The following is a 22,393-nucleotide window of genomic DNA, read 5'->3' on the forward strand; positions in this document are numbered from 1 at the left end:
GTGGTACTAATATTTACCTAGAACTGGTTACAGTATGGAAAGTGCTGATCTTATAACACTAAAGGGAGAAAAGCAGGTCCTAAAATTGTATGTACAGTTTGATCTCAAAGTCATGAAGAAAACATACAAGAAAAACATTCTAGGAAGATGAACAACACAAATTAACAGTCTCTGGTAGAAGGATGGATGAGTCTCTTTTCCTTCTTTCTACATTACTATATTTTCAAATTTTCTATATATATTACGAAGAAAAAAATGTATTATCCTTCTTTTAAAAGGCCAAAGCCTACACTATCATATTTAAATACCATTTTCCTCTTGACACTATGAATCAGTAAAAGCTAGCACTCAGTAGGGCTCCTTGGTTTTCAGTACCAAAAAGCAGATGCCCTGAAATCAGGGGACAGGGAGGTGAACATTGAAGAACCCCTTCGTTGCGTGTCTTAAGGTATGTCACTGATTTTTAGGAAGCAAAGGCTGTTCAGTTTCAAATCAATGTTTGCTGGTGGCTATTCAGGGCTACAGTATTGTGCTGGGCGCTGAATTTGATGGCAGCTTCTTCTAATTAAAATGTGAACTGGCCATGACAACTCTGTGGATTAAATAAAATAAAAACCTTAGGCAATCTATTCAACCTGGAAGCTACAGTGGTTTTATCTGTTATGCTAAGATTTAGAGAATTGAGGAATAGATTCAACATCCATTCCTCACCCAGAAATAGATACAAAAGACTCTGTGTCTCCCCTTTTCCACATGAGAGTTTAAAAGAAAGATCAAATAACAAATGTAAAACAAGATGGAACAGATTCCTACAGACAGCAAAACAAATACACAAATAAAGGACAAAAACCACATAATCATCTCATCTCAATAGACACAGAAAAAGCATCTGACCACATTCAACACCTTTCCATGACAAAAATACTCGACAAACTAGGAATGAAAAAAAAACTAAGAATGGAAGGAAACACACTATGAGTAGAAGGAAACTTCCTCATTCTGATAAAGGGCATCTATGAAAATCCCACAGTGAACACGATACTTAAAGGTGAATGAGACTGAACACTTTCCCCCTACGATCAGAAACAAGACAAGAATGTCCACTTGTGCTACTTCTATTCAACACCGTATTGGAGGTTCTGGCTGGGCAATTACTCAAGAAAAAGAAATAGAAGATATTCAGTTTGGAAGGGAGAACTAAAACTAGTTCTATTCACAGATGACATAATCTTGTATTTTAAAAATTGTAACGAGTCCCCAAACTTTAGAATTAATTAGAATTAATAAACAAGTTCAGCAAGGTCACAGGATTCAAGATCAATATACAAAAGCCAGTTGTACTTCTATAAAAATGCAATGAATAAACAAGCAGAAAAGTAAATTAAGAAAGCAATTCTATTTACAATAGCATCAAAAAGAATAAAATACTTAGGATAAATTTAACAAAAGAAACATGATTTGTACACCGAAAACTACAAAACACCATGGAAAAAATTTAATGCCTAAATAAATGGAAAGATATCCCATGTTTATCAAATGAAAAACAACAGTGTTAAATGGCAATGCTTTTCAAATTGATCTACAGATTTAACACAATCCCCATCAAAGTCCCAGATGCTTGGACTGTGGAAATTAACAGGCTGATCCTAAAAGTCACATGGAAGTGCAAGGTATCCAAAACAGCCAAAACAATCTTGAAAAAGAACAAAATTGGAAGTCTCCAACTTCTTGATTTCAAAACTAACTACAAAGCTACAGTAATCAAACAATGTGATACTGGTATAGGAACAGAAATCTAGATCACTGAAATAGAATTGACAGTCTAGAAATAAACCTTACATTTATGATTAAATGATTTTTGACAAGGGTACATAAACAAATCAATGGGAGAAATACACTTTTCAATAAATGGTGCCAGGACAACTGGCTATCTCCTTGCAAGATAATAAAAGTTGGATCCCTTCCTCTTAATTACATACAAAAATTAACACGAATCATCGCCTAAAATGTTAAGAGCTAAAACTATAAACTCTTGGAAGAAAACACAGGTGCTAATCCTCACAGCCTTAGATTAGGCAGTGATTTCTTAGACATAGCAAAAACACAAGCAGCAAAAGGAGAAAAAAAAGAGCAGATGAACTAGACTTCATCAAAATTCAAAAATTTGGTGTTTCAAGAGACATCATTAAGAAAGTGAAAGACAACACACAGAATGGGAGAAGATATTTTCAAATAATAATGTTTATGGCAGCACTATTCATAATAACCAAAAAGTAGAAATAGTCTAAACGTCCATCAACAGATGAATGGATAAACAAATGCGGCATATCCATACAATGAAATATTATTCAGCCATAGAAAGGAATGAAGTACGGATACCTGCTACAACACGAATGGACCTTGAAAACATTATGCTAAGTGAAAAAAAGCAAGTCACGAAAGTCCACATATAACATGATTCAATTCATATGAAATACCCAGAAGAGGCAAATCTATAGAGACAGAAAGTAAATTAGTGGTTGCCAGGGGCAGAGGCATGGGGGCATGGGAATGATTACTAACGAGAGCGGAGTTTCTTTTTGAGGTGATTAAAATGTTCTGGAATTAGATAGTGGTGATGGTTGTACAACTCTGTGACTATACTAGAAACCACTAAATTGTACACTTTATATAGTGAATTTTACAGTATGTGAGATCTATCTCAATAAAGCTGCTATTAAAAACAGATACACAATAAAGGAAGCCTATGCTTTCTCTGCTCTTTCCAAATCTAAGGGCTTAAATCAATATTTACCCTTTAATTTAAAGGTCAAGAGATGTTAGAAGATTATTTCACTATATACCATAAAAGGTTATAATAATACAAAATAATATTAATAGAAAACAAACTTTATTAGAGTCTAGCTTATCTTTAATATAAATACTAATTATTTAATTCAATAAATATCTTGCATTCATTATACTGATTCAATTGATACCTGAATTTTTACAGAGGAGTATCAATACATACATTCACAAATTTCTAACTAAAACCCAGGAACCCAGGGCAGAGTGAGTGAAAACATTTAGTCTTAAACTCACAAATGATAATCCTTTGCATTGATATTCTAAATAAGATTGGGGTTGAAATACTTTCAAATCATCTTCCTACTGAAACACACACATACACAGACAAAGGCTGTTAAAAATCTTCCACTTTTGGCAACTCATTTAACACCTTGGGAGGCTCGATTCCCTCCTCTCTTTCTTTATACTCCACCATGTTCCCTAAAGTATCTGAAGTAGCTGAGCTTCAGTTCATTTTCTTAAAATGAAAGCAGAAATGAAAACATACATTCATCCAAAAACTTGTACATGAATGTCCACAGCAGCATTATTTATAATAGCCAAGAACTGGAAACACCCAAATGTCCATCAACTGATGAATGGATAAACAAAATGTGGCACATGCATACAATGGAATCTTATTCAGTCATAAAAATGAACAAAGCACCGATACATGCTACAATATGGATGACCCTTGAAAACATTTTGCTCCAAAAAAGAAGCCAGATACAAAGGCCACATATTATATTCCATTTATGTGAAATGTCCATAATAGGCAAAATGTCTAGAGACAGAAAGTAGATCATGGTTGTTGCAGAATGGGAGGTGGGGAATGGAGTGTGAATGGAGGATATTGGCTGAGGGGTCCAGGTTTCTTTTGGGGTCATGAAAATGTTCTAAAACTGGTTGTGGTGATGATCACACAACTTTGTGAATATGTGAAAAGTCACTGAATTATGCACTTTAAACGGGTAATTGTATGGCATATGAACTGCATCTTAACAAAGCTGTTTATAAAAATGAGCGCATCTGATCAAAACCCTAGAGTCTCTTCTAGCTCCATCTAGGATTCAACAGGACTCCCTGCTCACCTGAGGTCTGGAAGTCTATCTCAATAGGATTGGAGAGACTGGTTGCTGCTTCTCGCCAAAGGCTGCCTCTGACAGGAGACCAGGCTGTCACCATGCAGCGGTACAGCCCTGCGTCTGAGACCTGAGTCTGGTACATTCGATAGCGGAACTCATCCTCCTGCACTTTTTCTAAAACAACGCCATCCACCCGTGATGCGTCTGTCCAATTCTCCAGCTTCACCACAGAATCCTGGTCCAGAGAGATGATGTACTTCGTTTCATTGGGACTGGAGAGGTCGCCGACAGGCTTCTCAGCCGTGATGAGAACAGAGTAGCGTGGCGACTTAATATTCTTGGAAGATACTTTGCAAGTCATCTCAAATGTATTTCCTGCAGCAAAGAAAGGCTTTGGCTGCCTCGCCTTCACCACAAGCACAGAATCTGGAATGAAGGACCAGAAGGATATGATTTCCAACAAGATCAGTTAAAATAAAAATGCAACTAAAAGCAAAATAACCAAGAAATAGAAATTTATTTGCAAATTTCCACACAAAAGCACCTATGAAAATCGGGAAACTCAGAAAGAAAATCATGTGTATCTATAAGCAGGCTAAAGCCACCCCATTGGAAGTTAACAGTCTGAAATTAATCAGTGGGTGTCAGGAGAGAGGAAATTATGGTGAGAACCAGTTTTAAGGATTTTTTAGGTCCTTAAGAAGTTTCACCAGGAAGAGTTTGGGAACCCACTATTGGTGCTCCAAAAGATGCAAGGCAGAGGGCACTTCTAGCAAGGTGGGAAAGACATGGTTCAACACAACACCATGACCTCCAAGCCAGGCTCCTGGCCATACAATTTGCCTCTCCTCCGCAGGGGTCTGCTAAACGCAGGGAAAGTGCCCCTAGCTAAGCCAGCCTGCAGGGAGGAATACAGCAAGGGAGAAATGAGTTCTCTCTGTTTAATCATATGATAGTGACATTACAGATTTATTGCTAAAATGACTGTAGCGTATATATTTGCAGATCTAATAATTTCCACTTGGTTTACACTTTAATTTCAGAAATGCTATTTAAACATTTTGAGAGGTGTCTATGGCTACGCTAACTTTAGGTTTAAGCGGATTACTCCTTGTGTCTCTGTCAAAACAACAATGCCTACGCAGGTACACATTAGAATTCATCTATTATAGTAGCACAATGTCAGGCACTTGGAAGGTGCTTAAATATTTGTTGAGTGGATGAATAAATGAATTAGACACATTCTTTTTATCCTTTAATAAGATGATGAATCCTATAATCCGTCCAGTTACAAGATGAGATTTTTACATTAGATTTTTTGGAACACTTGTTCTACCAAACCGATTAGCAGAACATATATATTATGAACTCTCTCCAGAACCACTGACTGCTGAGCTTCCACTGAGCCACCACATTCTTTCTTGATTTTCCTGTGAGTTTGGTCATTCATTCACCAATTTAAACATGTATTTATTGGGAGCCTTCCACACTGCAGGTACTGGAAACATAACGGTGAATAAATAAATACAAAAATCCCTCCCTTTATATGCTAGTGAAGGAAGACAAATGAAATACACAAGTAAAATATATGGTATGGTTAGATGGCAATAAATGTTTAAGAGATAATAAGCAACCAAGGAAGAGAAAAAGCATGGATTTGTATATGGAATGAAGGTGTGTGTGCCGCAACTGTAAATAGAGAGATCAGGGACATCCTCACCGAGGAGGCAACATTTTAAAAAGAACCTGAGCTGGGTGTAGTGGCTCACGCCTATAATCTCAGTGATTAGAGAGGCTGAGGCAAGAGGACTGCGTGAGGTCAGGAGTTTGAGATCAACCTGGACAACATAGCAAGACCCCGTGTCTCTAAAAATAAAATTAAATAATTAGCCAGGCACAGAGCATGTGCCTATAGTCCCAGCTACTTGGGAGGCTTGAGCCCAGGAGTTTGAGGCAACAATGAGTTATGATGGTGCCACTGTACTCCAGCCTGGGTGAGAGAGCAGGCCCATGATTCTAAAAAAATAAAATTAAATTAAAAATAAAATAAAATAAATAAAAAGGACCTGAAGGAAGTGAGGGAGCAAGTCCTATCTATCTTGGGAAGAGCATTCTAGGCTGATGGAACAGCAGGCAGAAAGCTACAAGCCAGGAGCACACCTGGTATATTTGAGGAGCCTGGAAGGGCAGAGTGGCTGGATGGAGTGGGTGCTGGGGAGGGTGCTAGGTGAGGCCAGAAGGTAATGGGACCAGTTGGTACAGAACACCTAAGACCACTTACAGGATTCTGGGTTTTGCTCTGAGTGAGATGGGGAGGCTTTGAAGATTCAGACCGGAGGAGTTTCAGGACCTGACTTATATTTAACAGGATTGTTCCAGCTGCCGTGTGCTAGGGCAGAGCAAGGAGACGAGCTGGGAGGCCAGGGATGTAATCCAGGCAAGGGTGGCGCCGTAAATGGCAGAGTGTGAAAAGTAGCCAGATTCTAAGTCAATTTTAAGAACGTGGAGTCCAGGATGAAGGTTTTGGGCTGAGCCACTAGAACAATGGTGCTGGAGAAGGCCGGGAGAAGAGAGCTGGCAGATGCGATGGGAAGTGTCCTTTTGAACAGAAATTTGAGATGCCCGTTAGTCAAATAGTGTCAAGAACGCAATGTAATATTGAGTCTGGAGGTCTGGAAAGAGGTCCGGGGTAGACATGTAAATCTGCAGTCACTGGTGTCTAGGTGGTATTTAAATTCATGAGATTAGAGACATCACCAAGAAGGTGAGGTTAAATAGAAAAGAAGTCCAAGTCCAAGGACTATGTCCAAAGACTATGTCCTGAGGTAGTCTAATGTTCCAGGGTTCAAAAAATGAATAGAAGCCAGCAAAGGAGGCTGAGAAATAGTTAATAAAGTTGGAAGAACGCCCTGAGAAGGCAGTGTCCCACAAGCCAAGGGAAAAACCAAAGGATTCCCAGGAGGAGGGAATCACTTGTGTTAAATTCTGCTAAGTCAAATAAAATAACTGACAATAGGATTTTCCAATATGATGATTACTGGCCACCTTACCACAAGCAGCTGAGGGGAAAGCCTGATTCGAGTAGGTACCAGAGAGAATGGAAGGAGAAAAACCAGACACACTGAGTATGTATACATCAAATATTATTGTTATAAAAGGAAAAAGTAATAAGTAGACAAATGGGTGTAGGCAACAGAAAGATAGATGAAGAAGCAAGATCAAGATTAGCATAAAAAAGGTGGGGGCCTGGCACAGTGGGTCATGCCTGTAATCCTAGGACTTTGGGAGGCCAAGGCAGGAGGATCATCTGAGGCCAGGAGTTCAAGACCAGCCTGGACAACACACTGAGACCCTGTCTCTACCCCCACCCCCCAAAAAAATAGCCAGGCATGATGGTAAAGGCCTGTAGTGCCTCTAGTTCCAACTACTCGGGAGGCTGAGGTGGGAGGATAACTTTAACCTACCTAGGAGGCTGAAGCTACAGTAAGCCATGATCATGACACTGCAAGTCAGCCTGCGTAACAGAGCAAGACCCTGTCTCAAAAATAATAATAATAATAATAATAATAATAATAATAATAAGCTATATGTGGTGGTGAGCACCCGTAGCCCCAACTGCTCAGGAGGCTAAGGTGGGAGGATCACTGGAGCCCAGGAGGTTGAGGCTGCAGTGAGCTACAATCACACCACTGCACTCCAGCCTGGGCAACAGAGTGAGACCCTGTCCCTAAAAACAAAACAAAACTAAAACAACAAAAAATACCACAACCCTCACTCCCCACCCCCTCTTAAAAACCCAAGGAAACCTGGATCTAACAGCACATTGACGGACCGATGGGAAAGGTCCAGAAGGGAGAGAATTACTGAAGACGTAAGAGAGAGCAGCCATGGTCTAAGTAGTGAGAGCGGCTGGCCTCTGCCAGGTCGTATGCCGGGTGACCTGGTCTCAGCCCTGGGGCAGCGTGAATGAGTATTCTCCTGATTATTTCTACTTTTAGGAGGACAGGAAGCAGGGCCAACAGCTGAGAAAGAAGCTGTGGGAGGAGGTTTGCAGAGACAGAAGGTTGTATGCAGTAATCACTTAGGAGAGTGGGGAGATAAACAGACTAAGGAAATGCAGAATAATTCTCAGGCAGTGCTGAGAGCCCACTTGTCACAAGTGACCACTACTTTAAAGGGAGACCAGTCAACATGTTTGAATGTTTCTCTCCAACCACATTAGCTCTGTGGGCACGGGTAGGGAGGCTGCAGAAAGCTGCCTTTGAACTGGGTTGTGGTTTGGCCAGAGTCTAATGCAAACTGAGAAAGGAAGGGAGCTAGGCGTGTATGCAAGGGAGTGATTAAGACTGACTGGGAATTTAGGCTAGGTAACAGTAGGTGACCACATAACTTACCCCTACCTCCCAGCCTTAGCTCTGAGAATGAAAGAAGGTGCTATCATAATGTACACCAGTCCAGGTGTACGCTGGACTACAAACGGGCACCCTAGTGAGAGAGACGTGAAGACACAATGGGAGTGAAGGACGATGTCAGGTGGTAGGATTAACAGATTGTTGGCCCCAGTAGGATTCGGAGATTGTTGCTGGAGTACTAGAGGGAGCGGTGTAGAAAGACAGGAGATATGTTTAGAGAAAAGGATGCTTGAAATTGAGACTGCGGAGGGGGTTCAGTTATCAGAAGGGAGACGGTCTAATGTAGCATATAAGCACGGGAGTGTAGGACCAAAATAGGATAGAGGACATGATGACTAGAGAGAGGAGGACAAGCAACTGAGAATGACAGGATTAACTGTATTACAGTTCGCCACCTTGGCTGCACATGAAAATCACTATGGGAGCATTTAAAAATTTCAGTGCCCAGAATGCGTATACTTCAGACCAACTAAAATAGAATTTCTGGTGGGACCTGCCCGATCTCATCTGATCTTGGAAGCTAAGCAGGGTCGGGCCTGGTTAGTATTTGGATGGGAGAATTTCTGGTGGGACAAAGCACCAGCATTTTTTTTTTTTTTTTTAAGTTCCTAGGGTGCTTCCAACTGTGAGCCAGAGCTCTACACAGACACTGAAGTTACCAAGATGGGAGCAGTGTCAGAGTGGCCATGAAACAAACACTAACATCCTCAAAGAACGAATGAAGGATCTAGGAGGCAACAGGTAATAGTAACGAGAAGAGGTGGTATGCTGTGATGATGACATGAGATTCGAAGCTAGATATTTTTAGGAGTGAGCAAAAACAGCCTGGAAGCTGCAGGGAGGATCAAGGAGGGCTCCTGCTCCACCTCTAGGCCCAGTTATGAGAAGTGTGGGAAGAAAACGGGCACCACTTAGGTGGGCTCTGAGGGAAACTGTCCTCAGAGAGGTAACTGTTTCTCCAGGGGAAAGAGTGTCCTCAGAGTCATCAGGTTTAACACAAGAAAGAGAAAAGGAACATTCAGAGGTAAAGTTCAGGAAACAAGAGACTTGGCTGATGACAGTGAGTTGGAGAGGGACCTCTCTGGGGCTTAGGGATAGAGGAGGGGTGATAGTGAGTCCAAAGAGGTGTAGCAGGTCGCATGGTGATCAATGTCCAGGACATACATTCCTAGTGTAAGTGACAACCTGCAGAGGGTGACTGTGCATTTGAAAACACACAGAGGCATGACTTAAGCAAAGACAAAACAAAAATGAATAACAAGAAAAAAGTTCCTACCTTCTAATGCCCAAAATATGTTAATGGGCTTGGAGAAGACATCCTTGCTTTTCACCCAGCTGTTGTTCCGCTGTTTGGTCCAGGCAGACACGACACAGTAATAATTGCCTCTGTCTTCCTCTGTAGTCCTTTGGATCCGGAAATTGAACGTGTCTGTATGTTCCTTAGAAAAAATAAAGTCTCCATCCTGGGCCCGCTGCTTGCTCCTGTCTCCGTATTTCAGCGTCCAGTCCCCATCCATGACGGCAAGCAGCTCGCTGGTCACCACATCGTCGCTGCGCCGGTTCATCCTGTAGTACCACGAAACCGTGAATCGGACATTCGCCTCCCCACTCTTCGTGTCCACCACCCGGCATGCCAGTTCTGTGGGGTCATCCGCAAACCCGGGGACCTTGGAAGCATTCAGGTACACCTGGTAGTCTGGTTCTGAACAAGAGAGACAGAAAGGCCAGGATAGGAAAATAATTAGAGCAACGTAGCAAGAATTAGCAAAAGGAATGAGACAAGGACTGCTTTTGTTTGGACAATTAAAGGTTTCTCCTGCCAGACTACAGAGACAGAAATCAGTCATTGCATTGGATAGGATCCTATAACAGTGTTCTTGCAAAACCTGTAAAACACCGCCTCTCATACCTCCCACCCCAAGAAAACCTCCCAAGGGCAGAAGCCCAATGTCCTCGGCCAAAGTCTTGATCTTTCCACGGTGCTGGGGTCTGCTGTCAGTTTCCCCAAGAAGTTAAGGTCTTCTGAGAAGAATCTCTTAAGAAGGTCAGTGTTCACCCCCTACCAAGATTGCTCTGGAATGCCAAGCAAGACCACAGACCTCCAACGCCCCCACTGGAGCAGTACTGGAAAACCCCACCCAACACTAGGCCCATCAGTCTCACAGTGGCTCAGCTTCCTGTCATCCTTGGCCATGCCCCAAATGCAAGGCCCTCAGGTCATCATTCCCCCTACATATTCCTGTCCTCATTTTACTGTTCCTCTGCCTTTTTCTGCAGAATCTGTGTTCAGTGGTCAATAAGCACTCCCATCCTCAAACTCTCCCACAGACATTCTTGCTACTACCACATGTAACTCACCTGTGTCACTGTGAATCCGGCCCTAGTGGGCACCCCATGACCCTGCAGGGAAGGGTGGGAGGGAAGCTAGCATTCTCCTAGCATTCCCTTTCCTCTGCCACAGTCCTGTTTTCACTGGGAGAAAAACCCCTCCCTCGTCTGGGGTTCACTGCATCAATTTAATCCATTTCTGCACCTCCATGGTTCTGTCCTCCTTCGCCCCAGGGCTTCCTCCATACCTGCCAAGGAGCTGGTGTTGGAATCCTCTTGTGGTTTCCTCTCCTTTCCCCCAGCTCCTCTACACCTGATTACTGGAGGTTCTCCAGTCTCCACACAGTCTCACGCCACTGTGATGATCTGTTCGGGATGCACTACAAACTTCCATTTATTCTTCAATGTCACCTGGGTCCCCAGAAGGGATGTCCTCTGTGCTCCCATAAGCCATCTATGCACCCTTGGATGCCAGTTAGCGCACTCCACAATGACTCTTTGCTTACAGTCTCATCCTCAAGCTCCAAATACACTGCCTTTTATGCAGTAGGCACTAAATGTTTACTGCCTTAATGTAAGGGCTTTTAGAAAAGGCTACATTTTTCTTCTTTTTTTCTGGACAGAGTCTCACTGTGTCTCCTGTGTGGAGTGCAGTGGCGCCATCTCAGCTCACTGCAACTGCCTCCCAGGTTCAAGCATTTCTCATGCCTCAGCCAACCAAATAGCTGGGAATTCAAGCACACACCACCACACCCAGCTCATTTTCGTATTTTTTTAGTAGAGACAGGGTTTTGCCATGTTGGACAGGCTGGTCTCAAACTCCTGACCTCAAGTGATCTGCCCACCTCAGCCTCCCAAAGTGCTGGGGTTACAGGAACGAGCCACCGTGCCCGGCCTATAAAAGCTACACGTTTTTCTTCCATAGCACTTTGCCTTCTGGGAGAAAAATAATACTACCTAAACAGAACGTTCCATTTATCAACACTATCTTTATCTGCATCACCTTGATCAAAGTTTAGTTTTGTTTAACATTGTTTTCATTTATGACATACAGATTACAAGCTGCTGAGGTCAAGGAACTTTTCTTGTGATTTACCCTTCTAATGGAATTTATAACATCATGATTTCTCCAAGAATGATTCAGTGGGCCAGGAAATGGAAAGAACTCAAAATCCTAAATCCTCAAATGTCAAATTCGCAAGTATTTAATTGCTTGCACCCATCCATGAAAGCACATTGTACTGTGATGTGGACACCACAGAGAAATCCACACGCTGTGGGACTGCCAGGGCTAGAGAGGAATCCAGCAGCCATCCTGACTGCTCAATTTACAGGCTCGTGTGCTGTCACACTGCTAGGGGACGTCCTGCTCCTGGGCATGGTGCTAACACACCACACCACACATCATCCTAGCAAAAACTGACCGAAGGACACACACCACCCAACTGTGTTTACACCATCATATGCAAAAGATAAGGAATGCTCAAATTACTCCACAACTAAACTTTCATGTCAAATTCTGGATGCAGCAATGTGGGTGCAGAGCAGGACAACTAAGTCCATCTCATGTGGAAAGGGCAGATTTGCACCAGCTGTGCACAGAGCAAGACTGCCCCCAGAACACTGAACATCAATTATCTGCAGGCAGCAGCCAGCAGTGGCTGTTACATGGAGCCTCAAGTCCATTTCAAGCACAACGCGTAAGACCCTTCCTGTGTGGCATGAGACTGTGTGGAGACTGGAGAACCATAACCCTGCACAGCGAACTGTGAGGCAGCAGAGAACAGTGGTGAGGAGATAAGGTCTGGAGTCAGACTGTGTTCAAATCCTGGTTCTGCCATTTACTTGCTAATGACCTTGGGTAGATTACGCAGATCTCTGGTGCCTCACCCATAAAAATGGGGATGATAGTAACTAGCTCGTAATGTTATTGTGAGGGTTAAGAGTTAAAATATACTGTACTTAAAATGCCTAGACTGATGCCTGGTGTGTGTGTGTATGCAGGTACACACATATTCATATACACAGACACATGTATATATTTGTGATTATTATTCACAGTTCCCATTTCTGAGGGGAGAGCTTTAAATAAGTTAGTGACTTGCCCACACAGCTCAAAAGTGGCAGATGGGAATGAAGCCCTATCAAGCCCTATCTTCTCCCACCTTTCAAGTACATCCTTAACTCACAGATGAACCAAACCTATTGTCTTCTAAACTTTGTATTTTCTAAGTTCCACTGACTGACATATGATTTTTAGGAACGCTGAGTGCAGTGCTGCCATGACACTAAGTTACTGCCACAGGGAATCTGACCCAGAAGACAACTCCCCGCAGGCCTTCGCCTCAGCCTCGCTGACCAGTGTGATCCAAAACACCATGAAGTTGCCTGTGGGGACTCCTCTTCTGTCTCCTCACAGGTGACAGACCCTTTGATCCTTCATGGTTTACTTCCACCCCCGTGCAGGTTCTTTCAAAGTGGCACCTTTTCAAAGGCTGTCAAAATGATGATGAAAGACGTGAGATGCTCATTGCAGCATTATTCACAAGGGCCAAGATATGGAAACAATCCGTGTCCATCAACAGATGAATGGATTTAAAAAGTGTGGTATATATACACAATAGACTACTATTCAACCATAACAAAAAAAAGAACAAAATCCTGCCATTTGCAACAAAACGGATGAACCTGGAGGACAGTGTTAAGTGAAATAAGCCAGGCCCAGAAAGACAAATACCACATAATGTCACTCATATGTGGGAGCTCAAAAAGCTGAGCTCATAGAAACAGAGAGTAAAATGGTGATTACCAGAGGCTGGGGGATGGGGAAGGAAGAATGCTAGGCAAAGGACGCAAAATTTCAGTTAGACTCGAGGAATAAGTTCCAGAAATCTATTGTACAACATTGTGACTATAGTTAATAACCATTTATTGTATACTTGGAAACTGCTAAGAGAATAGATCTTCAACATTCTCAGCACAAAAAATTGTAAGTATATGAGGTAATGGATATGTTAATTAGCTTGATTCAGCCATTCAACAATGTATACATATTTCAAAACACCATGTGATACACCATAAACACATATAATTTTAATCTGTCAATGAAAAAAACACGTTCGAGTGACTTGACTCACCTATTAGTGGTCAGATCACAGAACACACAGAAAATGGGTCAAAACTAGCTCCTGTGCCAACCACCTGGGCAGCTCTCTCTCTCCTCCCACTCCCTGGCCTGCTCACACCGCAAAGCTCACTCCCCCTAGACATGAAAACCCAGCTCTGCCTTAGCCTCCAGACCCAAACGCTGGCCTCAGCTGAGGTCTGGGCATTCTGACTGGGCATCCATGGCATCTTGACCGCAGCACGCTCACAACCGAATTCACCTCACTCCACATCTGCCTCTGCAAACACACAAACACACACACACAGAGCGAGCAAGCGAGAGAGAGAGAGAGAGAGAGAGAGAGAGAGATGGCTAAAACCTTGCTCCAAACACAGCCAGCCCCACCTCCAAACTTTTCAACAACCATTCCTGCTACCACATTCCTGCCATTCATTCTCAAGGTCGCTCAGTGTTAAAGGTGTGCCGTCTTCAACGCTCTCCCTTCCATTCCACCTCTCCACTCTGAGGGTTCCTAAGTCTCGCACATTCTACCTCCTGTCTCTTCCATTTCTTTGTTCCCAGGCCTGATGCAGAGTAGACACCTCATGAATATTTGCAAATAGAAGCGAAAACCTCATGAAGAACCCCTTCACCCTGGCCCTCACTCCCTCTAGCCAAGACTGTAACAACCTCCCAATGCCACCTGACATGACTGACATGACTGCTTGGGCATCTGCTCTATAAGCCTCCCATGGCTTCTTCTCTCACCTACTGAGTTAAGAAAATGCTCCCCAGCCTGGCTTCAAGGCCCTCCACTGCATGCACCCAGCACCGCAGCACCCACTGCCTTCTCAACTCCACTCAGATAGCACCTCTCACCGTTCCTTAGCTAATCCTATGCTTCCAGTTTCTCTGCCTTCCTTCCTGCTGTTCTGTCTGCCTCAGCACCTGGGCCACCTGCTCAGTAAGCAGTTCAAATAATGACTGAAGAGATTCTTTCATTCTACTCCATTCTCCACCCTGAAATGAATCTGTTTGAATCCTACGTATCCAAACATAGCGGAATGAGAGTATGGCGGACTTGCACAATGTGTGCATCTAGCTATAGGAATTCCAGCTTGCAAGGAAAGAACAATCTCTTCATTGACCTCAACAGTTGGTCTCTTCATTCTCTCTTAAAACTAACCTTAGGCCTCAGAAAAGGAGGTCTCAGTTTTAATGCAAAGGCAAACAAAAACAAGTGGATTTTTGGCTTGTGAACTTACGAGGGGCAGGTTCATTTGAACTATCCACCAGCCTTGTAGGTCAACTTTAGACTTACACTCCTGGAGAAGATATGATTCTACCATGTCAGAATGGTAGGAGTAGGAGTGGGTTCTGATTTCTTTTTTGTTTTGGTGCATGGACAGAGATTGTCCTTTAACATTGTTTTACAATTTTAAAAATGGTTTGCAGAGATTGTGCCCTTCTTCAACGCCTGTCATGTACACACCTCTTCTGTGTATCCCCTCCCACTCAACGAAGAATGCCTCCTTTGAACTCGCATGTCACACTCCTACTTCATATTCAACAAATCCCACCACCTGCCAAGCTCCCAGCTCTCTAAGGATTTTATGCGAATCCTGCCTTGAACTTTGGTTATTTGTATGTATGTCTTAGGGGCCTTCCACAGGACTCTTCGCAGGGCCAGGGACTGCCACCTTGATTCTCTGTACGTGCTGTGCATGCAGTGCCTTGTACATAAAAAATACTAACATACTGGCTGAATTGAACTAAATTTAATATTTTGCATTAAAATGTTCATTTTGGGCACAAGCATTTCACCACTGATTACTGCTACATTCTGCTTGATCTCATCAAGAAATCAGCTAAGAATGCAATGGTGGTTATGTTTAAAAACTGCTTATCATTAAAGATGCATACTAAAGTGTTGAACAGTGAAATGTCATGATGTCTGGGATATACTTTATACTCTTCCAGAAGAAAACAGTGCGTGTTTTTGTGTGTGTGTGTGTCTGTGTGTGTCTGGTGTCTGGAATAGGGAAGAGAGATAAAATAAGATCAGCAAAATATTGATTATTGTTGAAGTTGGTGGTTATTTCTTCCCTGTGAATATTTGTAAATTTCTATTTTTGAAAGTTAAAAACAAACAACAACACACATTGTAAGCCCTCTCACAGAATACTGAGGCCAGTCCAAGTGCGGCATCACTGACGTTCTGAGAAGCAGGGATCTGCTCCCTAATCTGGATGCCAGGAAGGTGTCTGCTCATGTCCATGCCATCTCTCAAACAACACACAGACTCCAAAAGAGTGACCCTCCCCAAAAGAAAGGCTTTAAAAATAATGGCTCATTAAACTCCTTTGTCACAACTTTCAAAACAATGAAAAGCTTTCAGAATCACTGGCTAATTTGTAAAAACAAGTATTGTGTGCCTACTACGTGCAGGAGCCTGATCTAGAGATTTTCATACAAAATACCTCCTTTTACTCTCATGACAATTTTGTAAGGAAGGTAGTATTATCCCCACTTTACGATAATAATGCTAAACAACGAGCTTTTATCAAGGGCTTTCTATAAGCCAGGCACCAAGCTATATACTTTCCTTGTGTTTTCAGTTAATCTCCATAACAACCTTATAAAATTGGTCCTATTTTCACATACACTTCCAATTGAAAAACAAACAAAAAGCAAAAATGAAGCCCAGAGGAGCTAAGTTAGAAGACTAAGGCCTTGCAGAGTGTGTGAGAGCAGAATTACAGGACAGGCTTTGGCTCCATGGCCTGGCTCCTAGTATGATCAAATTGTGCAACCTCCTTACACACCCAGGTTATTAATCTTTCTCAAAGCCTGCTACGTCCCGGAAGACAAGAGTGATAACAACAGCTGAAGCACTAATCCTGAACTGTGTACAACAGGACCATGTTCTAATACCCACTCTGAAACTTAGTTAACTTGGCACAGCTAATTACAGGAATGGCTGCATGCACCAGTTAAAAGAAACAGAAGGAGTACTCAGCCTCTGCTAATGACAGTTTTATTATTTTGAATTGGGTAGGTACTTTAGAGGCAGCTAAAGCATATTGACCAATTGTCAAAATGACACCACGATCATTATTTGTGTAACAATTAAATATTCACCAACATTTAATGAGTGAAGGCTACAAATAAGGAGCTATTGTTGGGAGGGGGTGGGAGTAGGGACTCGTTACCTTACTGTGGCAGAACCATTATGAGGATGTATGGAGCACTAGCCATTTCAGAGCAATAAAAATAACATTATTTGAATGCAACATCTATGCCCTGCACCCAAAGAAATACTCATGAAGGGCCAGGCACGGTGGCTCACACCTGTAATCCCAGCACTTTTGGGAGGCTGAGGTGGGCAGATCACCTGAAGTCAGGAGTTTGAGACCAGCCTGGCCAACACGGTGAAATCCCATCTCTACTGAAAATACAAAAAAAAAAAAAAAAAAAAATTAGCCGGGTGTGATGGTGGGCGCCTGTAGTCCCAGCTACTCAGGAGGCTAGGGCAGGAGAATCGCTTGAACCCGGGAGGCAGAGGTTGCAGTGAGCCAAGATTGCACCACTGCACTCCAGCCTGGGCGACAGAGCAAGACTCCGTCTCAAAAAAAAAAAAAAAAGAAATACTCATGAAATTTTTCTTTCTTCATCCTCATTTGCTCCTTCCAGAGAAGCAAAAGTGAATTACCAGCCTTGAGGGGGAGGAAAAGGGCTGGATTGTGGTCAGCTCAACACCTTTCTTTAGCTCCTCTTGGGAGCAGCTGCTTTTAGGACACACATGTTCCTAGTCCTCTACGCTGGGCTCCTCCGTGCCCTAAGACAAACTCTTAGGTCTTAACTGGTTAAGAACTTGGTGGGGAAGACCCTCAAACACGAACAAATCATCATCGCCACCACCAAGAAAATGTAGTGAGCATTTAAGAGCCAGGCACCGTACTAAGCGCTTTATATGCATTTTCATATTAAACCAGGAAACCAAAACTTACTTGGAAATGTTCATTGACACACCCGAGGCAACATCCCTAGAAGGTGGTGAAGGAGGACTAACACAGGTCTCCTGACTCCAACACTTGGCCACGTGCTCTTCTGCCTTCCAGAATAATCCTGGACAGACAGCCGATAATAGTTATCCTTAAAAAACCTACAGGTCTAAATCTTATCTCCTATAAATGGCCCAGAACTCTGAAGTTTCTACCAAGTACTTAGCAGATTAACAGCTCCTTCTAAAGAAAATAATTACCTTCCTTGCTGGCGCACTGCTGAAGAGGGGCCAGTCCTTTCGTGGGGAAGAATGCAAATCAGGTTCTTAAGACTGAACAGCAGAACTCAACCCTGCCTCCTCCAGCTCTTATATCCAAAGCCTGTGGAACCCCTTCCAATTAACACCACAGAAGTCTGGTACTTCGGGCAGAGAGCTCAACCATGAACTGATTAGTATCCAACTCTTGCCAAAGGCTCATTTAAGACATCTGATAGCAGAAGGAGATGGCTTAATGTGCAGATTAACTAGCCATTCTGCTAGGTTCTCTGTTTTAGACATATACTAAATTGGATCAACACAAAGCATCATTTGTCCCCCATAGTAATTCAGCTTCTTACAGAAACCCTTCACACACTTAAGATTTATGTCCTCAGCTTTTATAGAGGGTAGATATAAGAAACATCCATTTAAACAATCATTTAGGGCCTTTTGTAAAAGAACAGTTGAAAGCCCTGTCCATTATGTTTTCCAATGCCCCAAAATGAAAGAGCACATGATAAATTCAGTGCCAAGAGAAAGTTTGTCTCTCTGAGAGAGTTTATGTTTTCCTTCCTCAGAGGAGAACTGTATAATCACATCTTTTTTTTTTTTTTTGTCTCAACTCTTCAGAACTTCAGAGGCAATTTCAGTGCTCAAATATAATAACTAATTCATACCAATCACCTTGCAATATCTATTCTTCTTTTACCCTTTTGATCTTGATTTTATTTTTATGTTTCCTGCTTCAAATTGTACTTCATTTTGCAAGCCAACTTAAATCTTTTTTCTTTCCCTTCAAAGTAGGACATACATTCTAAGTAAAAGAGGTTTTTTCTCACCCTCTAAAAAATTATCATGATCCTCTCAATGGCTGCAAGTGCTCTGGACTTGCCAGACCCATTCACGTCATCGCCCTCTCTTCCTGCTTAGCACAGTGGAATTTTAGAAGACCCCAATCAGCTTCAACCCCCTCACCTAGCTCAGTACACAAGCCCCAAGCAAATGAAGCCAAGAACTACCCTTGGACTCTTAGGACTATGCTCTGGAGTTTCAGGAGTGAAGCTGAGTCCCAAGGCCAAAAATATTTTCACATTGAACATCTAATGCATATAAGGTCCTTAGTCCAGTGCCTAGCACACAGTAGAAACTCCATAAATGGTAATTACTCATTTTAATCTGCCAAGTGGCAAAACTGAGTTTTGCATCTTACCTGTGTAGCGAACCAGCTCTCTCGAGAACTTTTCTGTGACAACATTCCAGAGTTACACGACCTAAGACCACCTATATAAACAGAGTGCTTGGCAGGTTGTCCATCTTTTCTGGTCACTTCTCAATTACCTTATATTCATCTCAAGTTGTATGTGGTACGGTATCCATGTGCATATACGTGCACGTTACGTATCTAGAGACAACCATGGAGTGTCAGGCCAGGCTCACTGGCTTCTGGACCGAGTCCAGCGGGGAATTCTTTGAGAAGGACCTGCTGCTGTGCTCATGCCCTACCCGCTCCTGACAAGTGTCCAAGCAGCTGTAGTGGTCTGAGTCATAGGCACAGGGAAGGAGGAGAAGATTTAAGAGGAACACAAAAGAAGAATGCAATCGTTTTTCATACCACTCGCACTTTCGTTAGGTTTACTCAGGGACAAATATCTCTGAATATCCTAGGAGTTGAACATTCCTGCTTTCCTAGCAATTCTAGTTTTCCTATGCACAAATTTTAACAAAATTCACGTGCGGGTACTGGTTTATTTACCCACTCAGCTAATATTTATTGAGTGCTTATTACGTGCAAAGCACCAGGGAAGGTGCAGGTTCTGTATCTGCTAGCATCAGTCAGGGAAAAGCACACTGATGACTTTCACAATGGTAGTGGCACTCCATAGGAAAACAAATGACAGGATCCTTTGGATAATAACTGAGCCTCTTCCACAATTTAGTCTCTTTATTTCTTTTCACTCTCTGGAGAACACAGCTACCAACAAATCCCTTCCAGTTAAAGAAGCCCATTTCTCCCAGAGCTCCCCTCCTGTTGTCTGACAGTCCCTGCATTTCCCCCCGGGTATGCCGGGATCAATGCACAAGTACTTCAAAGAAGCCTCAAATTGGAGTGCAAGCAGCACTTTCAATGAAAAAAAAAAAAAAAGTCCTCAAGCTGGGATTCAGAAGTTGAAGGGGGAGCCGGTACGGAGAGCCAGTGCTGGGATTTGACAGCACCATACAATACACCAAGGATCAGAGCTGTGAGACAAATTCAGCTCCAGAGATGAAAAATCTTCTTTTGGTGCTGACAACATCTGTTTTATTTTGAAGGTTGCTAAGGAGAGTTCTAGCTGGGCCAACATTGTTCCAGTTCAGTACTTCATAGTGACTCTCTTGCACGGGGTTCAGACGGCAGGAATAAAAAGCTCACCAGATAAACCCCGCTTCTTTCTTTTCAGATATCAAAGGATCACTTTGCTAACACGGCTGATGAACACCCTGCCTCGTCTCCATCGGAATCGGATTGTCCCTTCTGCTTACTCTCATTGCTCTTCTCCCTGCCCCCTCTGTCTCCACTGGCCAACTCCCCATCTTTGCCAAATAAAGGCTTATTAGCGGGGAGAAAAAAGAGAGTGAATATGCCACTAACCCAAAAGAAGATTTCCATGCAGAGATAAGGAAGAGGTAAGTATGAGGTGAAGGTCATAGAAGAAGGATCAGAGAAAGGAGGAAATGGTTTCCTGGCCTTTAAAGATCTGTTTTGCCTGCTAATAATCAGAGCAATGCCAAATGCCTTCATCAGGGCTCAGGCACTCATGAACAGTAGAGAGAGCAAAACAGGGGAGAATGCGATGGTAGGCCTGTCCCATCTCTGTAATAATGGAGGTGGGGAGCGAAGCTTTCCACACCCAGCTTGACCTCATCCCTCCTTTGATTACTTGCAATTATAAGACATAACAAAAATTAGGAAAAGTTAGTGTACATTTTGCCGAGAGGGCAAACATTTAGGGAAAAAAGAGGTAGGGGAAGAGGAGCTTAGTATAAAATAAGAGGACATGCCAAAGATCTTCACATATACAGCGGGTTGTTATAAAATGGGTGGCAAGGTGGTCAACATTTGACAGCCACGCTGCTCTTCCACTGGGGAAATTATATCCGGGGTGAGAGCATACACAAAACAAGCCAACAGAAGCAGGCGGGCCCTTTAGTTGTAACTGATATATAAAGATATATTGTGGGATTCCAGGGTGTGACGTGGAAAAAAAAAAAAAAAAAAACGCTTTCCAATAACTGAAGGAATTATCTTTCTGCATTGGGCTTTGGAAAAGCACCAGCTCCTGCCAGGGAGCACCTAGGAGTCTAAGAGAAACAAACGAAGAATGGCAGCGTTCTCCCTCCAACAAAGATTCATTTCAAAGAGCCATTCAGCAGTGCCCTGACCCTGCAAATGTCGACAACAAAAGGAAACTATATACTCTCAAATGAGGGTATTGAGACAACTGAGGCCACATTATCTAAACATTTCCCTTGCCTGCTAGATTCTATTTCACCCCCAGCTTGGGATCTATCTGGGCCAAAGTACGCATGAACCAACAGAAATAATGTCAAAATAATGCAAAGTGCAGAGCCTCCTGAGATAACTCCGAGGAGGGGTTAAGCTGGAGAGGTTAAGAGTCATTCTCCAAACCACTCACCTAGCCAGGTCACACCCACACCAGCTGGGGAAGACATGGCCTCTGCCACTTTGTGCCAGCTCCTGTTGTGTCCGGGTGCCCACAGGGACACGTGGCAGAAATAATAGCCGGAGTTTTCTTTGCTAACATCCCGAACCAATAAATGGTAGGAGCGTGCATCCACATGACTCAAAGCAATGTGAGGCGAGCTGTGCACCAGGGAATCACGGTCAAGCCGCGCCAACACGCGGGAGCCAGGTAGGGTGCTGTCAGGTGTCCTGCTGAAGGACCATGTCACCTCGGGCCAGACGTCATCCGCTCGGTCTGTTGTGATGTTACAGGTCAGGTCCAGTTCCTTTCCTTCAGCCACAGACACATTCTTGGGCACAGCTGCTCGCAGAACTTGAAAATGAAAAACAAATACATCTAGGTAATCGATTATGTTTGCCCCTTCTATTCTCCACCCTCTTTAGAGCATCTCCTTTTAAGTTCTTATTTACAGCATTAAAGTTAGAAGGCTTTGTACAGTTATAAGTGCTTGAGAATTATTTAATGAATAAATTAACAGAACATACCACATTTCTTTTTATTTTATAAAAACGATAGCCACAAACATTTATATATACCTGCTATATATGCCAGGCAGTGTTTTGAGTGTTTTACATATAATAATCCTCAAAACAACCCTAAGAGGTAGGTACTACTATTATCCTAATTTT

The 22,393-nt window shown here is 42.8% G+C and overlaps 1 protein-coding gene across 2 annotated transcripts in view; it reads right to left on the reverse strand.

Moving 5' to 3' along the window:
• Positions 1-22,393, reverse strand: part of PTGFRN (prostaglandin F2 receptor inhibitor) — a 77,954-nt gene that overhangs the window by 13,530 nt on the left and 42,031 nt on the right. For both annotated transcript variants that reach the window (XM_023222703.3, XM_023222704.3), the window contains exons 4-6: positions 21,696-22,076; positions 9,600-10,025; positions 3,918-4,337 (exon numbers count right to left, since the gene is read on the reverse strand). In XM_023222703.3, coding sequence (XP_023078471.2) covers positions 3,918-4,337; positions 9,600-10,025; positions 21,696-22,076 — 1,227 coding nt within the window. The remainder of the gene's footprint in view (positions 1-3,917; positions 4,338-9,599; positions 10,026-21,695; positions 22,077-22,393) is intronic.

The sequence above is a fragment of the Piliocolobus tephrosceles genome, chromosome 1, assembly GCF_002776525.5.
Source record: "Piliocolobus tephrosceles isolate RC106 chromosome 1, ASM277652v3, whole genome shotgun sequence".
In the NCBI taxonomy this organism is placed as follows: domain Eukaryota; kingdom Metazoa; phylum Chordata; class Mammalia; order Primates; family Cercopithecidae; genus Piliocolobus; species Piliocolobus tephrosceles.